At 51.7% G+C, this 16943-nt stretch overlaps 1 protein-coding gene across 7 annotated transcripts in view; it reads right to left on the bottom strand.

Moving 5' to 3' along the window:
- Positions 1-144: 144 nt before the first annotated feature.
- PLA2G6 (phospholipase A2 group VI) overlaps positions 145-16943 on the bottom strand; it is a 59884-nt gene continuing 43085 nt past the window's right edge. For 6 of the 7 annotated variants that reach the window (XM_078449454.2, XM_078449456.2, XM_078449453.2 and 3 more), the window contains 7 exons: positions 15257-15420; positions 13541-13691; positions 3461-3597; positions 2916-3070; positions 1621-1788; positions 1104-1177; positions 145-919 (listed from right to left, as the gene is read on the bottom strand). In XM_078449454.2, coding sequence (XP_078305580.1) covers positions 775-919; positions 1104-1177; positions 1621-1788; positions 2916-3070; positions 3461-3597; positions 13541-13691; positions 15257-15420 — 994 coding nt within the window. In that variant the 3' untranslated portion in view covers positions 145-774. Of the gene's footprint in view, positions 920-1103; positions 1178-1620; positions 1789-2915; positions 3071-3460; positions 3598-13540; positions 13692-15256; positions 15421-16943 lie in introns of those variants that run through there. The other variant, XM_078449459.2, reaches the window with a different exon arrangement.

Here is a 16943-nt window from a genome sequence, read left to right on the forward strand (position 1 = left end):
AGCAGAGAAGTAGTATCCCCAGGGGAGCCCGGAAAACAGCATTCATCCAAGGGGGCACAGGAAGAGGACAGTCAAGGCTGAAGGGAGCCGGTGGGTGCGGGGCCCTGGGGGACTCTGAGCACAGTGCACACAACACAGGTGAGCTTGAATCAAACCGTTTATTTCAGTTAAGGGCAGGCTCTGGATCCCCGCCCCACCCATCAACCACCTCGGGTCGGGAGGAATAACCGAAGTCACAGAAGTGACCTTTGAGAGCTGGGGGGAGCTCGCAGGGTGGGGCAGTTCCGAGGGGTGCAGGCGGCTGCATGTGTGTTGAGGGCAGAATCGGCGGGGCTTGGGTTTCCCTTGCTGATGGGTGGGCAAAGGCCTGTTTCTCCAAGCCCCCCACCCCAGGGAAGAGGACAGAGAGTGGAAGGGGTCTTGGCATCCCCCCTCCGCCAGGGGACCTGGGAGAACGCCTGGTGTCTGAGCTAACAGGGCTGGGGGCCCAAGCGTCAGTTGTCCTTGGCAATCAGGGAGAGGGCCCCAGTGAGGCTCTAGGATTTCTAAGCGTGGAATGACAAAAAGTGCCAGAAGGCGGGGACGGTGTGGGCAGGACCCAGGACCAGCCTCAGGCAGGAAGCCCAGTGCCCTCTGAGGCCTGGTCTGTCTGGTCTGGAGAGGCAGAGCCGCCGAGGCCCAGCTCTGCCCAGTGGCGCGCTGGTTAGATGTCACTTGGCCTCTCCATCAAGGGCTGGGTGGGTGGGATGGGGTGGCGGGGGGTGCCCAGCGGCCTCACGGTGACAGCAGCAGCTGAATGAGCTTCTGGAACTGTTCTCGGTGCTCATAAATATAGACCTCAGTCTCCCACAGGGCATTGACCAGCACTGTGTCGCTGACCTCATCCAGCATGATGTCAGTCCCCAGCTGGGGGTTCAATCTGTCCGGGTCAAGGAGGAGGGGGTCACCCCACGAGGCTCGGCTTGGGTTGGGGACGAGAGCTAGGACTGGGGAGGGCTTGGGGCACGGAGCGGCCGCGTGGGGAGAGGGGACATCCACACCGAGGGCTGGGTGGGTTAGTTCACTGGGTCTGGCCAGGCCGGGATACGGGGCTGAGGCCTCACCTGAAATACTGGATGCCGACCATCTCACACCAGGCCCGGGCCCGGTCCACGGCCCGCCCATCCGGATCCGTGCACTGGCAAGAAGCAGTCTGTGTGAGCGTCCTACACATGCTGTACCCACAGCGCCTGCCCAGGGACCCCCAGGTTCTGGTCTGGCTTAGCCGCTCCTCGGCAGAGTCCCCCTGCCTGGGCCGCAGTGACTGTCCCAGCTGTGTCACACAGGGGCGCGCTCTGAGGTTTTCTCAAGTGGTTCAGCAGCCCCTGACCGGGGTCAGGGGAACAGGCTTTTGTCCGTCTGATATCCTGGGCTTCCGCACGGGGCTGTGTTTGAAGGGGGGCTGTGTTTGAAAGCCCCAGGTGTAGGTGGCCACTAAGGGTCCCTGCCAGCACTGAGACTGAATCAGGAACCCCCTCCCCTGGGCCGGCTAAAGAGGTTCAACGGAGCCTCCCTGACGCCCCGGGTCCCAGGGGGCTGAGATCCAGAGGGGAGAGGACATGGGGAGGGGCCCATACTCACACAGTCCACCACCATCTTCCCCAGTTCCTTGGCCCCGAAAACAGTCTTGGCCAGTTCCCAGGGGTTGCTGGGACGGAATACGTCCACACAGGTCACGGGCACCTGTGGGGACCTCCCTGTCCCCAGAGAGACCACGATGGAGAGCTTCTTCACCTTGCCTTCCTGGCCCTGTTGGGGACAGGACAGGGGTAGTTGGAGGGGATCTGCCCACCGGCGGACCCTTCCCCAGGTGGCAGAACCAGAGCCTGTGCTGTCCTCTCTTCTGCTCCCCAACAAGCTCTGCTTCCAACATGCTGGGCAACCTTGACAAGTCTCCCCGCCATCCAAGGTCCTCATCTGCAGTAGGAGGCGACTCAGACAGAGGATGACCCATGACCCTCCCCAACCAAATCTTTGAGCCCTTCCTCCTCCAGGACGCCTGCCCTGCCCAGTCTGGCCGCTAGAGGGCGCCTGCCTCTCGGACCGCCACCCCTGTTGTGTCACCCAGGGGCTGCGTCCTGGGCTTCCTGATGACCACAGTGAGAACCACAGCCGGCAAGGATATGGCACACTAGGGGTCAGGCACCGTCCTAAACATTTTACACAAAAGCGCACGGACGCCTCATGACCGTCCCCATGCCGGTACCACCCATCCCCCGTGCAGTGGCTAGAGCGAAGCACAGGCAGAGCCAGCGTCCAGACCCTGAGGCCATCTGGCTCCGAGGCCTGATCCCACGTCTCGGCACCTCTGCTGGTAACACACGGGCCTAGCCCCGCCTCTGCGCTAAGGGCTAAGGCCCACTTCTGTTCCTCTGGGTCACTGAGTCTGCACGGTCTCCTCCCTAGAGGTCTCCTCCACGGGCCCTTTGCAAGCCCCCAGGTCTCCCAGCACAGGCTATCCTCCTCCTGGGCTCCTGCGTGGTCCTCTATCTCAGCAGCCCAAACCCCTGGAGGGGCGTATCCTTGTTTATAGATAGCCCTGCTTATACAGGGCAAGCGTGTGTCCCCAGGCTGGGCAGGGTAGCCAGCATCGAGGCAGGCACGGATCACTCTGCCTGCTGCCCACTAGCTGCCCTTCACCACTCGGTGCAGATTGGGCCTCAGAATCCCTCTGATTAGCACAGAGCTCTGGGCAGACACAGCCCATCAAGCAAGTTCGAGCGTGAGATAAAGCTGCTGTCCAGGGCACCCACGAATGAGCATGAAAATAAGTGCCATCTGGTCTCCTAGGAGTCCGTCCTTAGTAAGACTTGCTGAAACAGGGGTGGCTATGGTGGACGGTCACGTCCAGCCCCTCTGACCCGCGGCTCTCTCACCTTGCGGATCATGTCCTGGTTGTACTCATGGATCTCGGTCATGGCGTCCAGCGTGGGATTGTTGGCCAGCAGCCCGCCGTCCAGGAAGCGCCCGTTGGGCCGGAAGTAGGTGGGGGCTGCCCCACTGCTCCGGGCAGCTCGCCACACCAGCTGCTCTGGGGGTGAGGGAAGAGGGTGGCCCAGTGGCACGAGGGACGGGTACAAACCCATGCAGTCCCAGGGTGCACGTGCCTGTGCGTGTGCGGGTCTGTAGGGAGAGGTGGAGAGGCTGGGGGCTCTTCTGAAGCAGGACCCACAGGCCATGCTCTCTGGCCCCGCCGTCCCGGTGGAAGGCAGGGTGCAGCTGAGGACCTCCAGGGGCCTCCTCCAGCCTGAGACTGGAGAGCGCCCCGGTGCGGCCTGCCCTCAGCTGATGAAGACTCAGGGCAGTGTGAGGGATGGTGGTGGGCTGGGGGTGCCCAGCAGCAAGCCTACGACTCCCACCCACCACCCCGCGGCCTCTCAGGCCGACTGTTTCCCACGGATGCAAAAAACATAGTTTTCACCTGAGGGCTGAGTCGGAGGCTTCAGGTTAATATTCTGGCTGAAACGAGGTTCCCGTACACACTCCGGGGCCTCGTAATTCCGGAAGAGGTGAAGCTCAGCAGGCTGCCGGTCAGACAGCGTCCCCGTCAGCATCACCCTGGAGAGACACGAATGGCAAGACAGCTGAAGTCCCTGACTTACCCACCCCTGAAAACCCACGTTGGCCGTCTGCATCCGAATCACTGAAGGCCTTATCCTTGGACCCATCGGTCCTAGTTCTGGGAGTTCATCCTAAGACATTCTCACGGACGCACGCAAAGCTGTCAACAGCGGCATCGGTGGACAGAGAAAACCACTGGAAGCAGCTGAAAGGTCCACCAACGGGATGGTCCGATGCATCGCGGCTCCCCTACTCCGTGGGCTCTGTGTCACTGCAGAACGACCGAGGAAGCACTTGATGCACTGATAGGCCGTGAGCATCACGGTTTACAGTTAAGTGCGAAAAGTAAGGGTTAGACCGGTGCGCATCCTATGCCACCATTTATTTGAAAACAAAACCCCAAAAATTGATGTGCCTAATGGCTTGGTCAGAAGGACCCATGAGCGGAACCTAGGAGCGATGAGCTGCCTCTAGGGCAGGGGACAGCTCGGTGGCTACAGCTCACAGACAGCAGTGGGAGGAGACTTCTCACCGTGTCACCTTTGATAACCTCTTCAACGTTCCACTGTGTGAGTCTATAATCTATTAAAGACTCTTACTTGTCTCAGACAAGACGAGCATCCTTAAATAGTGCAGGGAGTGTGGACTGGCATAGCCCCCTGGGAAGCTAATGTGTACTAAGATCTTACAAATATCCTGGCTCTTTGATCTGAGAATTCCATTTTGGAAAATCTATCCCAAAGGAATAATCTGAGCTACAGTAAGAGCTTCTTGCAAAAAGCTATTGGTTGCAGTGCAATTATTACAGTAAAAAATGGCCCGGTCTGAGGCACCTGGCTGGCTCAGTCGGAGGACCGTGCAGCTCTTGATCTCAGGGTCATGAGTTCGAGCCCCATGTTGGGCATAGTGATTACTAAAAAAAAAAATAAACTTGGGCGCCTGGGTGGCTCAGTCGGTTGAGCGTCTGATTTCGGCTCAGGTCATAATCTCACAGTCAGTGAGTTCGAGCCCCATATCGGGCTCTGTGCTGATGGCTCGGAGCCTGGAGCCTGCTTCGGATTCTGTGTCTCCCTCTCTCTCTGCCCCTTCCCTGCTCATGCTCTGTCTCTCTCTGTCTCAAAAATAAATAAAAACATTAAGAAAAAAAAATTTTTAAAAAAATAAACTTAAAAAAAAATAAACAGTAGCAAGAGAAGGGGTAAGTAAATGTTTTGCACCCACTCCAAATCGTGCCAGCCGACTAACAAAGAAATAACGTTTGTTATGCTGTAAAAACAACAACAACACCACACAGGAAAGGGGACAAAAACTCTGCCTCTGCATAGGAAAAATATACTAGTTTTTCATTTCTGGGAATACTGTGGAAAGCTTATTTGAACAACCTCCCCACTGAACAAAAAGTGAAATGCTGGAAAAACTACTTTTAAAAATCCCCTTAGGGGTTCCTGGGTGGCTCAGTCGGCTGAGCATCTGACTTCGACTCAGGTCATGATCTTGCCGCTCCCGGGTTCAAGCCCTGCATTGGGCTGTCTGTTGTCAGCACGGAGCCCACTTTAGATCCTCTGTCCCTGTCTCTCTGTCCCTCCCCATGCTCTCTCTCTCAAAAATAAACATTAAAAAAAAAGAGTAAAAATAAAACACAGGAGACCTGACAAGACAGAAGGGAAATACCAGGGTAAGCTCTGAGGATAAGCAAAAATCCAGAGAAGTAAGTGAAGCATAGACCTAGGTTTGACCTGAGGCAGATACCAAACTCAGTACATTTGAGTTTCAGTTTTGATGGCTTCATGGGACTTGGGAGACAAAAGTCAAAGCCCAGGGCCCACCAAAATTTCAGGGTCTAATGGGAGACCCCCACATTAGGCTGGGACCCCAAAGGACTACACTCTTGGGTAGGGGTGAGCCAGAAATAAATCTGCCCCTTTCCTACCTCAGAGCCTGTGAAGAAAGTTGCTTTGGCATTGGATAAAAGAGAGAGAGAGAGAGAGAGAGAGAGAGAGAGAGAGAGAGAGAGAGAAATTCCTGAAAATGTATAACCACAAGCTAATCCTCCTGCAGATTTGTGGTCTAAATTCATATCACCTCGGGGAAGTCCCCAAACTTTATGTCAAGAATTTAGTTATAGTGGCATTAGATGGTAGGGTACCTAGTACCTGGAAGACACAACACAAAACAATCTGGAGGGAGATACTTGCATTCTAGGCCTCATAGAATCTAGTCATATTATATTTCAACACTAAGGAACACCACACAGTAAAAAAGGGAGGGGAGGACACACAATGAAATAAAACATCATAAATGAAAACCAGTATAAACCAACATAAACAGTAAAATATACCTATAAAGACTGCAGCTATTTGAGTCCTTGAACACAGATGATAAAACAGCTATGCCTACAATGTTTAAAGACATCAAAGGCAAGTGTGATAAAATCACCAAGGAATAGGAAACTATCAGTAATGACCCAGAAGAACTGAAGAAGAACCAAAGAGAACTTCTAGAATTAAAAAATAAAAAAGCAATAGAATTTTAAAAAAATCAATGGATAGGTTAAATGGAAAATTAGATAAAGCTACAGAGAGAATTAGTGAATTGGAAAACAGGTAAGAAGAAATTGTCTGGGATGTAACACAGAGAGACAGAATGACAGAATATACAGGAGAAATTAATAGAAACAGAAGACAGAAAAGGTCTAGCACATGTTTAATTGTAGTTCCACAAGGAGAGGAGAGAGAAAATTAGGAAGAGGCAAGGGCTGAAGTGATAACAACTCAGGATTCCAGAACTGAAGAAAGGAAACAATCCAAAGATTCAAGCCTAATAAATACCATGCAGGTTAAACTGGAAGTAATTCATATCAGGCAGAAAGAAAGTGGTCACAGATGGAAGTTTGAGATGCAAGAAACACTGTAGAGCAAAGATGTAATACACACACACATACGCATACACACACACACACACACACACACACACACACACACACAGAGCCAATGGTGTGCAGAAGCCAGCTCATACTGGCTTGTAAGAACCTATTGCTAACTCCCACAAGGTGGTTATTAAATGGTTGGTAACTTGAAATTGGCCATGGTGGGAGTGTTCATGCCATGGGAATTAGCCAACACTACAAATCAGGACTTTTTCCCCCCAGAGATCTGGTTTACCAGCACACTACTGGGTAAGTCTAAAGGGTAAATCTAAATGAAAACCAACTTCAAAAGCTAATAATAATGTCTTGTGATGCTTAAAAAAAACAAGATGGAATTAAATTATTTTAAAATCCTTGATTATCTGAGGGGAGGGTAATGGTATCAATTAAATTTAGGCTTTCATAAGTAAAGTATTCACTAACAAAAAAAGAAATGAGTTCACAAACTTGAAACTATGGGGGGAGAAGTATAATGATCAAAATTATTCAGCAATTCTAAAAGAAGGTAAGAAAGAGAAAAGAAATGGAGAACAAAATAGGATGGCACATATCATCCCAAATATATCAGTAATCATATAAATAAAAATGGACCAGCCATATAAACTATTGGATTAACCACATGAACTTTCTGATAGTCAAATCAATCAACTAAATCAGACTTAACTAGTTGACTTAAATCAATATATTACTATGCATTTAAAGCCTATAAATGGACTAAATGCTCTAGATAAGAACAAAGAGTAAAAGACTACAAGTAAAAGTACAAAAGATATCTCTAAAACATAAGGATTCAAAGAAGTTTGAATTAGAGGGTGAGTACAGATCTACCACACAAATATAACCAAAGAAAGCTGATGTCACTGTATTAGTATCAGGACAAAACAGGCTTTAAAGCAAAAAGCATTCCTAGAGGTAAAGAGAGCTGCTTCATAATAATAAAAGATACCAGTCACTAGAAAAATACACAAAAATTTAAATATACATGCACTTAATAGCATTGTGTCAAAATATTAAAAGAAAAATTGACAGCACTAAAGGGCAAAAGGGCAAGTTCCCAGAGTAGGAGATTTCAACATGTCTCTCTCAATAATCGATAAAAGAAGTAGGCAAAGAATTCTTAAGGATATGGCAGATTTGGACACTTATTTTATTTATTTTTTTTTTTATTTTAGAGAGAGAGTGCACATGTGAGTGGGAAAGAGGGGCAGAGGGAGAGAGAAAGAGAATCTTTTTTTTTTTTTTAATGTTTATTTATTTTTGAGACAGAGAGAGACAGAGCATGAACAGGGGAGAGTCAGAGAGAGAGGGAGACACAGAATCCGAAGCAGGCTCCAGGCTCTGAGCTGTCAGCACAGAGCCCGATGCGGGGCTCGAACTCACAGACCACAAGATCATGACCTGAACCGAAGTCGGACGCTCAACCGACTGAGCCACCCAGGTGCCCCAAGAGAGAGAATCTTAAACAGGCTCCATGCTCAGTGTGGAGTCTGACACAGGGACTGATCCCACAACCCTGGGATCATGACCTGAGCCAAAATCAAGAGTCAGACACTCAATCGACTGAGCTACCCAGACGCCCCTGGAAATTTTCAGCAACATTTCTAGCCGATATGACTTGATCGATTTGTGCAGTACTTGGTGCCCAATGCAGACTCCATATTCTTTCAAATTAGATGTGGGACATTTATAAGAATTGACTGTACAAGTAAGTCCACAAAGCAAGTAATAACAAAAATACAACCGGAGAATTCCCTAAGTTTAGAAATTGAGAAATGTAGTTTTAAGAACAGAAGGTTAAAAATCAAGGAGTTAAAAAATAACACTGAAATAAAACCAAAGAGAGTGCAAGGAATAAAAATAAAAGCAGAAATACATGAAACCAAAAAGCACACACAAGAGAGAACCAATAAATATCCAAGAATTGGTTTTCTGAAGGACCAGTCCAATGGAAAAGCCTGTGGCAGAACTGGTAAAGACGAGAGAAGGTGTACATAATTGGGACTGAAGGGCCCATCACAGCAGATGCTGCAGACATTAAAAAGATAATAAGAGAATATTCTAAACAACTCTAGGCCAATGAATTTGAAGATCTGATGAAATGGACATATTCCTAGAAAAACATAACCAAAACCAACTCACGAAGACATTTAGAAATTCTACCACTAAAGAAATTAATCCCATCATCAAATATCCTCCCCAAAGCAAACTCCGGGCCTTGGTGACTTCCCTGACAAATCCTACCAAATACTCAAGGAAGAATTAAGTCTTTCTTAGACCAACTTTTCCAGAAAATAGAAAATGAGAAACACTCCCTCAAAACCAAAACCCAGCAGCCCCCAATGGGAAAACACACGTCCCGCTCACTCGTGAACATGGGATGCAAAATCTAAACAAAATATTATTAGCCAACGGAGCCCCCCAGAATTCTCTCTGTCCAAGGCACCAGGCATTGAGAGCGGGATCTAGGAAAGGTACCTGTACACCCCTGTGGATAGCAGCGTTATCCACAATGCTCAAAAGATGCAAACAGCCCAAAAGGCCATCGACAGATGAACGGATAAACACAGTGTGGTGTATCCAGACAGCGGCGTGTTATTCGGTCTTAAAAAGGAAGGAAACTCTGACAGGTGCTACAACACGGATGAAACTCCAGGATGTTATGCTCCGTGGAAGGGGTCAGCTGCAAAAGGACAAATATCGTACGGTCCCCTTACAGGAGATCCCTCTAGAGTCATCAAAATCATAGAGGCAGAAAGTTGAACGGCGGTTGCCACGGATTGGGGGAGAGGCCAATGGAGGGGTGTTTAACGGGAACAGAGTTTCAGTTTTGCGGGATTAAAAAGTCTGGGAGGCCAGCTGCATACCAGTGTGAGTCTGCTGGGCACTTAGTCAACTGTACCTCGGACGGTTCAGATGACGCATTTTATGTTACGTATATTTTACCACAATTCAACACTGTAAAATAAATACGCGGTATCCCTAAAAATGGGTAATTTACAGTAGCACGAAACACATGAAGTACCTGAAACAGATACAAACACCCCATTGTGCTAGATCTCGACAGAGAAAATTATAAAGCCACGGGGAGACACTTCAAACAAGCGGAATGCTTTCCTATATCCTCTGATTGGAAGGCTCCGCGTTTTCAGATGTCATTTCTCCCCCCACCCCAGATAAACGTACAGATTCAATGCGATCTTAATCAAAATCCCAGTAGGAGGTGATATTCTGTAGAATTTGACGATCGGATGCTACCATTTCTGGAAGCACAAAGAGCAGCAAGTAACCCTTGAACCTCACATTGTGTGCCGCGCATGCTTTTACATAGTAACTTTTTTCCTCCTCCTGGAAACCCCACGAGGCAGGTCTACATTATTTCTATTTTTGAGAAGAAACTTCAGGGCATTTGCTGCTCTTCTTCTTCTTCTTCTTCTTCTTCTTCTCTTCTTCTTCTTCTTCTTTAGTTTTATTTATTTATTTTGAGGGAGAGAGAGTGGGGAAAGGGCAGAGAGAGAGGGAGAGAAAGAATCCCAAGCAGGCTCCGCGCTGTCAGCAAAGAACCCGACGTGGGGCTCGATCTCTCACGTACGTGAGATCATGACCTGAGCTGAAATCAAGAGTCAGATGCTTAACCAACTGAGCCACCCAGGAGCTCAAAGCACGCGCTCTTAACTACTTCTCTATGGCGTCTCTAAGAACAGTCATGATACCCTTGGGGACGGACAAGGTGGGAGGCCTTGCTCTCCCAGATACCGGGAAAGTTGAACAACGGGAAAGTCAGGGCATGGGCACAGGGACCCAGCCCACGGAACAGAACACAGAAACAACCAAGCAAGGACCCCCGAGCCACCTCTGTGGAAGCATGGCCTGCAGAAATGGAGGGAAAGACGGGCTTCTTCACAGGTGAGGCTGGGGAAACTGCTTGTTCATGTGGGAAACATGAAATTGGGTCTCCCCTGATACAAAACCCAGTTCCAGGTTGATAAAGCCCTAAACGTGAAAGGCAGATCTTGAGAGATTTCTGAGCTGACAAGAAAATCGCTCCCTGCCTCAAGGTTAAGGAAGGGTTCTTGAACAGACATAAAAAGCACCAGCCATAAAAAGAAAAACATTTATAAATTCTACCACATTACGAACATCCGTTCATCAGGGGCACCGGGGTGGCTCAGTTAAGCGTCCAACTCTTGATTTGGGCTCAGGTCATGATCTCGTGGTTTGTGAGTTTGAGTCCTGCGTCGGGCTCAGCCCTGGTCGCTCAGATTCTGCTTGAAATTCTCTCTCAGCCCCTCCCCTGCTCATGCTCTCCCTCTCTCTCTCAAAATAAACAAATAAACTTTTAAAAAAATCCATTCATCAACAAAACGCTGTAAAGAGAATGAAAGGTCAAGCCACAGAGTGGGAGAAAAGATTTAAAATCTATATACAAGATTTCACATCTATATACCCATCAAAGGACTAGTTTTTAGGATATAAATATCACCGGGACACCTAGGTGGCTCAGTCGGTTGAGTGTCCCACTCTTGATTTTGGCTCAGGTCATGATCCCAGGGTCACGGGATCGAGCCCCGCCATCAGGCTCCACACTGAGCGTGGAGCCTGCAATTCTTTCTCTTTCCTTTTGCCCCTCTCCCCTGCTCACGTTCTCTCTCTAAAATAAAATAAAATAAATCATTAAGAAGCTTCTTAACCCCTCAGGGATATGGGTTTGAGTCCCACATTGGGAGTAGAGATGACTCAAAAATAGATAGATAGATACATACATACATAGAAGCCTCTTAACCCCCAAATCCCACAACCCCATTTTACCAAAAATAGGCAAAACATCTGAACAGGAACTTTACAAAAGAGGAATGCAAACAACCTCTAAACATATACAAACGTGTTCAATCTCCGCAGTAAATCAGGAAAATGAAAATTCAGGCCACATGGAGACACCACCTTTCACCACCCCCACCCCCACCCCCGGATTTGTAAAGATAAAAACGTTTGATAACAACCAAACATAAACAAGAATGCAGAGCAACAGAAACTCCCAAACATGGCTTAATGAGAGAGAAAACAGAAACTGCACTTTGAAAAAAAGAGTTGGTCAGAATCTATGAGCTGAAGCCATGCATTTTCTGAGAGGTGGAGACATGTACAGCCGTGGGTCAGAAATCAGGTCCGGAGGTGTTCACTGCAGGACTCCTCCCCAGAGGTCCAAAGTGGAAACAACCGAAATGTTGTTGGAAGGTATTGGGAGAAGCAAACTGGGCATCGCCGTCCAGGGGAGTCCCCCACGGCAATGGAAATGAATGCAACACAGCTTCGCCCAGCAGCGGGGGCCACGCTGACAAAATGCGGCATGGACGGAGGGGAGCTAGAACATAAAATGCGTCCGTCCAAGCCCAGAGACAGGCAAGACCCAAACCACGCTGTTCAGGGCTGCAGTCACAGGCGGTGAAATTGTACAGGAAATCCACATGACCGCAGTCAGGAGGACAGCGCCCCCAAGCGGCAGGGCGGGGTTGTGATGGGGCTGGGGACGTGCTCAAAGGGCTTTTGGACTTGGCTGGTGGTTACCTGGGTGTTTGCTTTGTAATTATTCACTGAACTGGTTTACGTACTTTTCTAAATGTTTGTTCTATTTCACCATAAGAAAAAAGAGCAAAAATGTCTAGGATAAAATATATTAAAATGTTTTAAAAAGTTATCTTTGGGGAGCCTGGGTGGCTTAGTCGGTTAAGCGTCTGTCTTCAGGTCGTGATCTCACGGTTTGTGAGTTCGAGCCCCGCGTCCGGCTCTGTACTGACGGCTCAGAGCCTGGAGCCTGCTTCGGGTTCTGTGTCTCCCTCTCTCTCTGCCCCTCCCCTGCTCATGCTCTGTCTCTCTCTGTCTCAAAAATAAATAAAAACATTAAAAAAAAATTTTTTTTAAACCAGTTATCTTTATGGGGTGCCTGGGTGACTCAGTCGGTTAACCGCCCAACTCTTGGTTTTGGCTCAGGTCATGATGTCACAGTTGGTGAGATCGAGCCCCGCATCGGGCTCCGCGCTGACAGCACAGAGCCTGCCTGGGATTCTCTCTCTCCCTCTCTCTCTCTGCCCCTCCTCTGCTCTGTCTCTCAAACTAAGTAAGATTTAAAATAAATAAATAAAATAAAAACAAAAATAGTTATCTTTTGGGTTTTACTACGTGGATGAGATTTTCCTCCTTCTTACTTTCTGTATTTGCCAGATTTTCTTAAAAGACTAGGTATTATTCTTAAATGGAAAAAAAGAAAAAGAAAAAAGAAAAAAAGCTTTATTATGAAAAGAAATCCTCCCTAAATTTCTAGGGCCTTGCTGACATGTTACTTCCTCCAGGAAGCCCCCGTGACCACCTTGCCCTCAGGCCCTCAGTTCGTTCTCTCTCTCTCTCTCTCTCTCTCTCTCTCTCTCTGACAGTCAGTCAGCTCATGAACACTTCTCAATGCCCTGCTCTGGGGCAGGCACTGTGCCAGATGCTGGGGGTGCAGAAGAAACACACGGCCATGTTTCTGCCTCAGGGAGCTCTAGCCTGGCGGGGAGACAGGCAAGAAACGGATGAGAAAGTAATTCTGGGGTGGGGAGTACTACAAAGAAATAGCTGTGCTGCAGGCTCTTCTGGAACTTCTCAAGCACGGGCGGCCCTGCGTGGCTGTCACTTTTCAGGTCAGTTACCTCCCAACCAGCCTGCAAACGGCGCACCAGCCTTTCCGCCCGGTGGTTGCACCTTTCACCCCCCACCGCGCACATGCGATGCCTGGGGCAGAGCCCTGCTCAGCAAAAAGGCCCTGAGTGTATGGTGGACCAGACGCGACCCCCTCGGACCTGGGGTGAGGGTGTCCGCCATGTCCTCCAGAAGCCCCCGGTTCACTTGGGAAGAAGCGTCTCGCCTCCCCGGCCCCTCAGCTTTAACCAGACCAGGACAGGGAGCCCTCGGCCCCGCGGGGGAACAGCCGAAGGGCTGCCTAGCCGGCGCCACAGCCACAGCGCTCCCGCTGAGGAGCCTTACTTGGGTTTCTTGACGTCGGTCATCTTCGTGTGCTCCCCAAACTCGCGCTTCAGGAACTCCTCCAGGGGCCCCGACTCGTAGGGCCGCGAGCCTCGGAACACCTCATCCTTCATGCGAAAGTACACGCTCCGCATGTAGGCCATGGACTTGCCTAGAACAAGATCGGGGAGACACGAGGGCCACGCCCTGACAGCCGCAGGACCACGGTGGCCGGCAGGGGATGGCAGGAGGGGACCGGATTGGCTCAGGCACTACCCAGGCTTGGGCTCCTGGGCCTCTCCTGGGAAACTTCCCACAGAGGCAGAAATCTCCTTCAGCAGCCCCGCGGCTCTGGGCCTAATTCTGTGTTCCCAACTTTGTATTATTTTCCTTAGAGAGGGCCCTGAGAGTGTAAGAGCTTGTAAACTGAATCTAGAGCCACCTCATGTGGCTCAGAACAGAAGGGCCAGCCCTGTCCTGTGGGCCTCTGAGGACAGCCAGAAGGAGCAGGCCACACCTGGGCTGTGCGCGCAGAGGGGGCTGCGGAGAGGAGGGGGTCTGCCCGTCTGAGACTTCTCAAATCTCTCCCATAGCCCCTGGGAGTCTAAAGAAGGAAGTGACCCTTTCTGGACGAGGCCAGAACCTCCGCCGCGGACCTCCTGCCCCACCGAGCAGAGGCAGATCCGAGATAGCTTTGCGCTCACGGAAGGCACAACTGGAGACCCCGAGAGGGGATGTGGGGCCCCTGACGCTAGCAGTTTACTGACTGATAATCCTCCTCGTCCCGGAGGAGCTCGATGGGACGCTGCTCTCGGCCACCGGCTGAGCAGGCTGCCCCATGTCCCTGACACTCCGAACTGCTGGCCCGCGGCCTTTTCACACAGTGAGTACCCAGGTACCTGTGGTTCCCCCAGGGGACTGGGGCTCCCTGAGCTGGAGCCTGCACCTGACCCACAGGCCCTGCCTGGGGGCAAGAAGGTCCTCTCCTGGTGCCTTCAAGACATGGGCGGGGGGCGGGGGGCGCCTGGAGAGCCTGGAATCCGCCAGGCACTGGGGCAAGGACGGCAGGTTAGGGATGCCGAGGCAGAGGACAATTGCCTGGGTGGTTGCTGGCTCTGGGAGGGCCCCCACAGGCAGCCCAGCTTGAGTGGAGACAAGAACTACCCAGAAGCCTGTCCGGTATGCAGGGCGCTGCGGTGCAAGGCACTGCGGCCTTGGGAAGTGCTGGGCTGAGAGTCTAGGGGACCGTCCTAGCCCCAGTAACCCCATGGGTGGGCTATGTGACTTTGAGTCACCTCTCCCACCGGGGCCTTCATGTCTCTGGGGGTAAAATGAGACGTGTGGGCCGGGGCTCCGGCATTCCGTGGCTCTGTGGCTCCTCCTCCCTGAGACCATCCACCATCGGGATGGTTTTCCTTATTTTCAGCAGGTTTTGAGGCCCTGAGGTGCCTGCCTCACAAGGCTATGGGCAGGAGTGGTGGAGGCATAAAAATGGAAAGGCAACCAGTTCTGTCCCCCGTGGAGGGCAGGGCACCATGCCCCTAGCCTGCCTCCAAGCCCTTCTCTTTTGAGCCTCAGACCCCAACACCCTCACCCGCCCCACAAAGGGCTTACAGGCCTCCCCGTCCCCGGTGACTCTCTTTGCAAAGCCCTGAAAAGAAGCTGAGCCCAATGTGAGGGCAGATCCCAACCGCCCCCCCCACACCCTGCCCCCACCGCCCCCGGGGCCGCCCTCACTGTGCAGAATGGCCAAGGCCAGGATGCCTCCAGTGCTGGTCCCCGCCACCCAGTCAAAGAGATCCTTGGTGGCGACGCCCGAGGCCTTCTCGATGGCAATGAGGAGCTGGATGATGACGAGGCCCTTCACGCCCCCTCCGTCCAGGCAGAGCAGGTGGTCGTGGCTGTGGTGGGGACAGCAGCGGGAGAGAAGAGGGCCCGTTAGAGCCCAGCTCCTTACGTGGGTCTGTGTCCCTGAGCATCTGTGACTGTGTGAGACAAGGCCCTGTGGAGCTCGTGCTACTGGGCTTTTAGGGGGGTGTGTGGGGGGGGGGCGGGGGGCAGGTAGGGGGAGCGCAGTCAGTAAGGAAATAAACATATAGTATTTCAGGAGGGGGAATGTCACCTCAGCAGACACCTGGGTCTGTCTCTCCCACTGGGTTTTGGTCGGGCCTAGATTCCCAGTCGGGAGCCTGACCGGAAGCAGGTGCCTGAGAAAAGTCTGTCTGAATTAAATGAGGCTGGGGGAAGGGCTCTCCTGCAGCCAGGAACGGTGGTGGAGAGGGAGGAGGGGGGCAGGGAGGAAGCACCATCTCTGTGCCAGGGGCTGTGAGGGGCTTTCACCCGCATGAATTCACTTAGATGTCCCACACCCCTTGGAGGCAGACGCTCCCTGCTACCCCTGTGCACGTCTGGGAAGGAGTGAAGCTCAGAGGTTAGGTGACCACCCAAAGTCACGAGATGGGGAAGCGATGTGGCCGGACCCAGACTGGGATGGGGGAAGGGGAGGGTCTGCTGACTCCTGAGTCACCTGCTGGGCAACACGACCCGACACGTCTCCCTCGGTCCTGCCGTGCCCAGCTCCCTGCCCTAAGGCTTCCACTGTCTGTGCTCAGACTAGGAAGCTTCCGTCTGGTCTCCTCCTCCTTCCATCTCAGCGTAAAAGTCACCGCCCGGAGAAGCCTGCTCTGATGCCATTAGCACCCTCCGGCTCAGCCAGCTCCTTCTCCACCCACTTTCTTGCTGTAGAGCCCTTCTCCCTCCCACAAGCAGGCGGTTTTCCCTCGTTCACTTTCTCCCCCAGTGGGTGGGACAGAAGCTTCCAAGGGCAGGGACTGCCCTGCTCCGCGCAGCGCTGCCTTTCCAGTGCACTAGGGAGACGTCCGATGGACTAACTGGTGAATGAAGGAGGCCCGGGTGGCCCACCTCTAGGGTCCTTCTTCTGACAAGCTGCCCAGCCCCGCAGCAAGCCCAGAGCGTGGCAGGGGATGCTGGGCCGTCACTGGAGGCCTGCAGGGCCCATGACCAGGGGGCCAGGGCAAAAATGCAAGAGACCCTTCTGAGGATGTGGGGCTTACAACGGAGACGTCAGCCCCCAGGGAGCAAGGCTGAGCTATGAGGCTCACAGCCTTTCGTGGGAAGGTCCCCACGGGGGTGTCCTGATTGTCGCCTCAGTCCCACCTCCAAGGAGAGTACTCAGGCTGCTGCAAACCATCTGAGTCCTGCTGGAGAATCTGCCTCCTCCCATCTTACTGGTCGGGACGTTACCCTCCTCAGCCCCTGTGCAGGTGTGTGTGTGTGTCTGTGTGTGTGTGTGTGTGTGTGTGTGTGCGCGCACATGTGCGCCTACATGCAGGAAGTTCATTGGGAGCAGAGAACTACAATGCTGATGCAGCAGGTGCACCCCCACGGGGCACGTTACAGGGTG

Source organism: Panthera onca, chromosome B4 (assembly GCF_046562875.1).
Source record: "Panthera onca isolate mPanOnc1 chromosome B4, mPanOnc1 haplotype 2, whole genome shotgun sequence".
Classification (NCBI taxonomy): Eukaryota; Metazoa; Chordata; class Mammalia; order Carnivora; family Felidae; genus Panthera; species Panthera onca.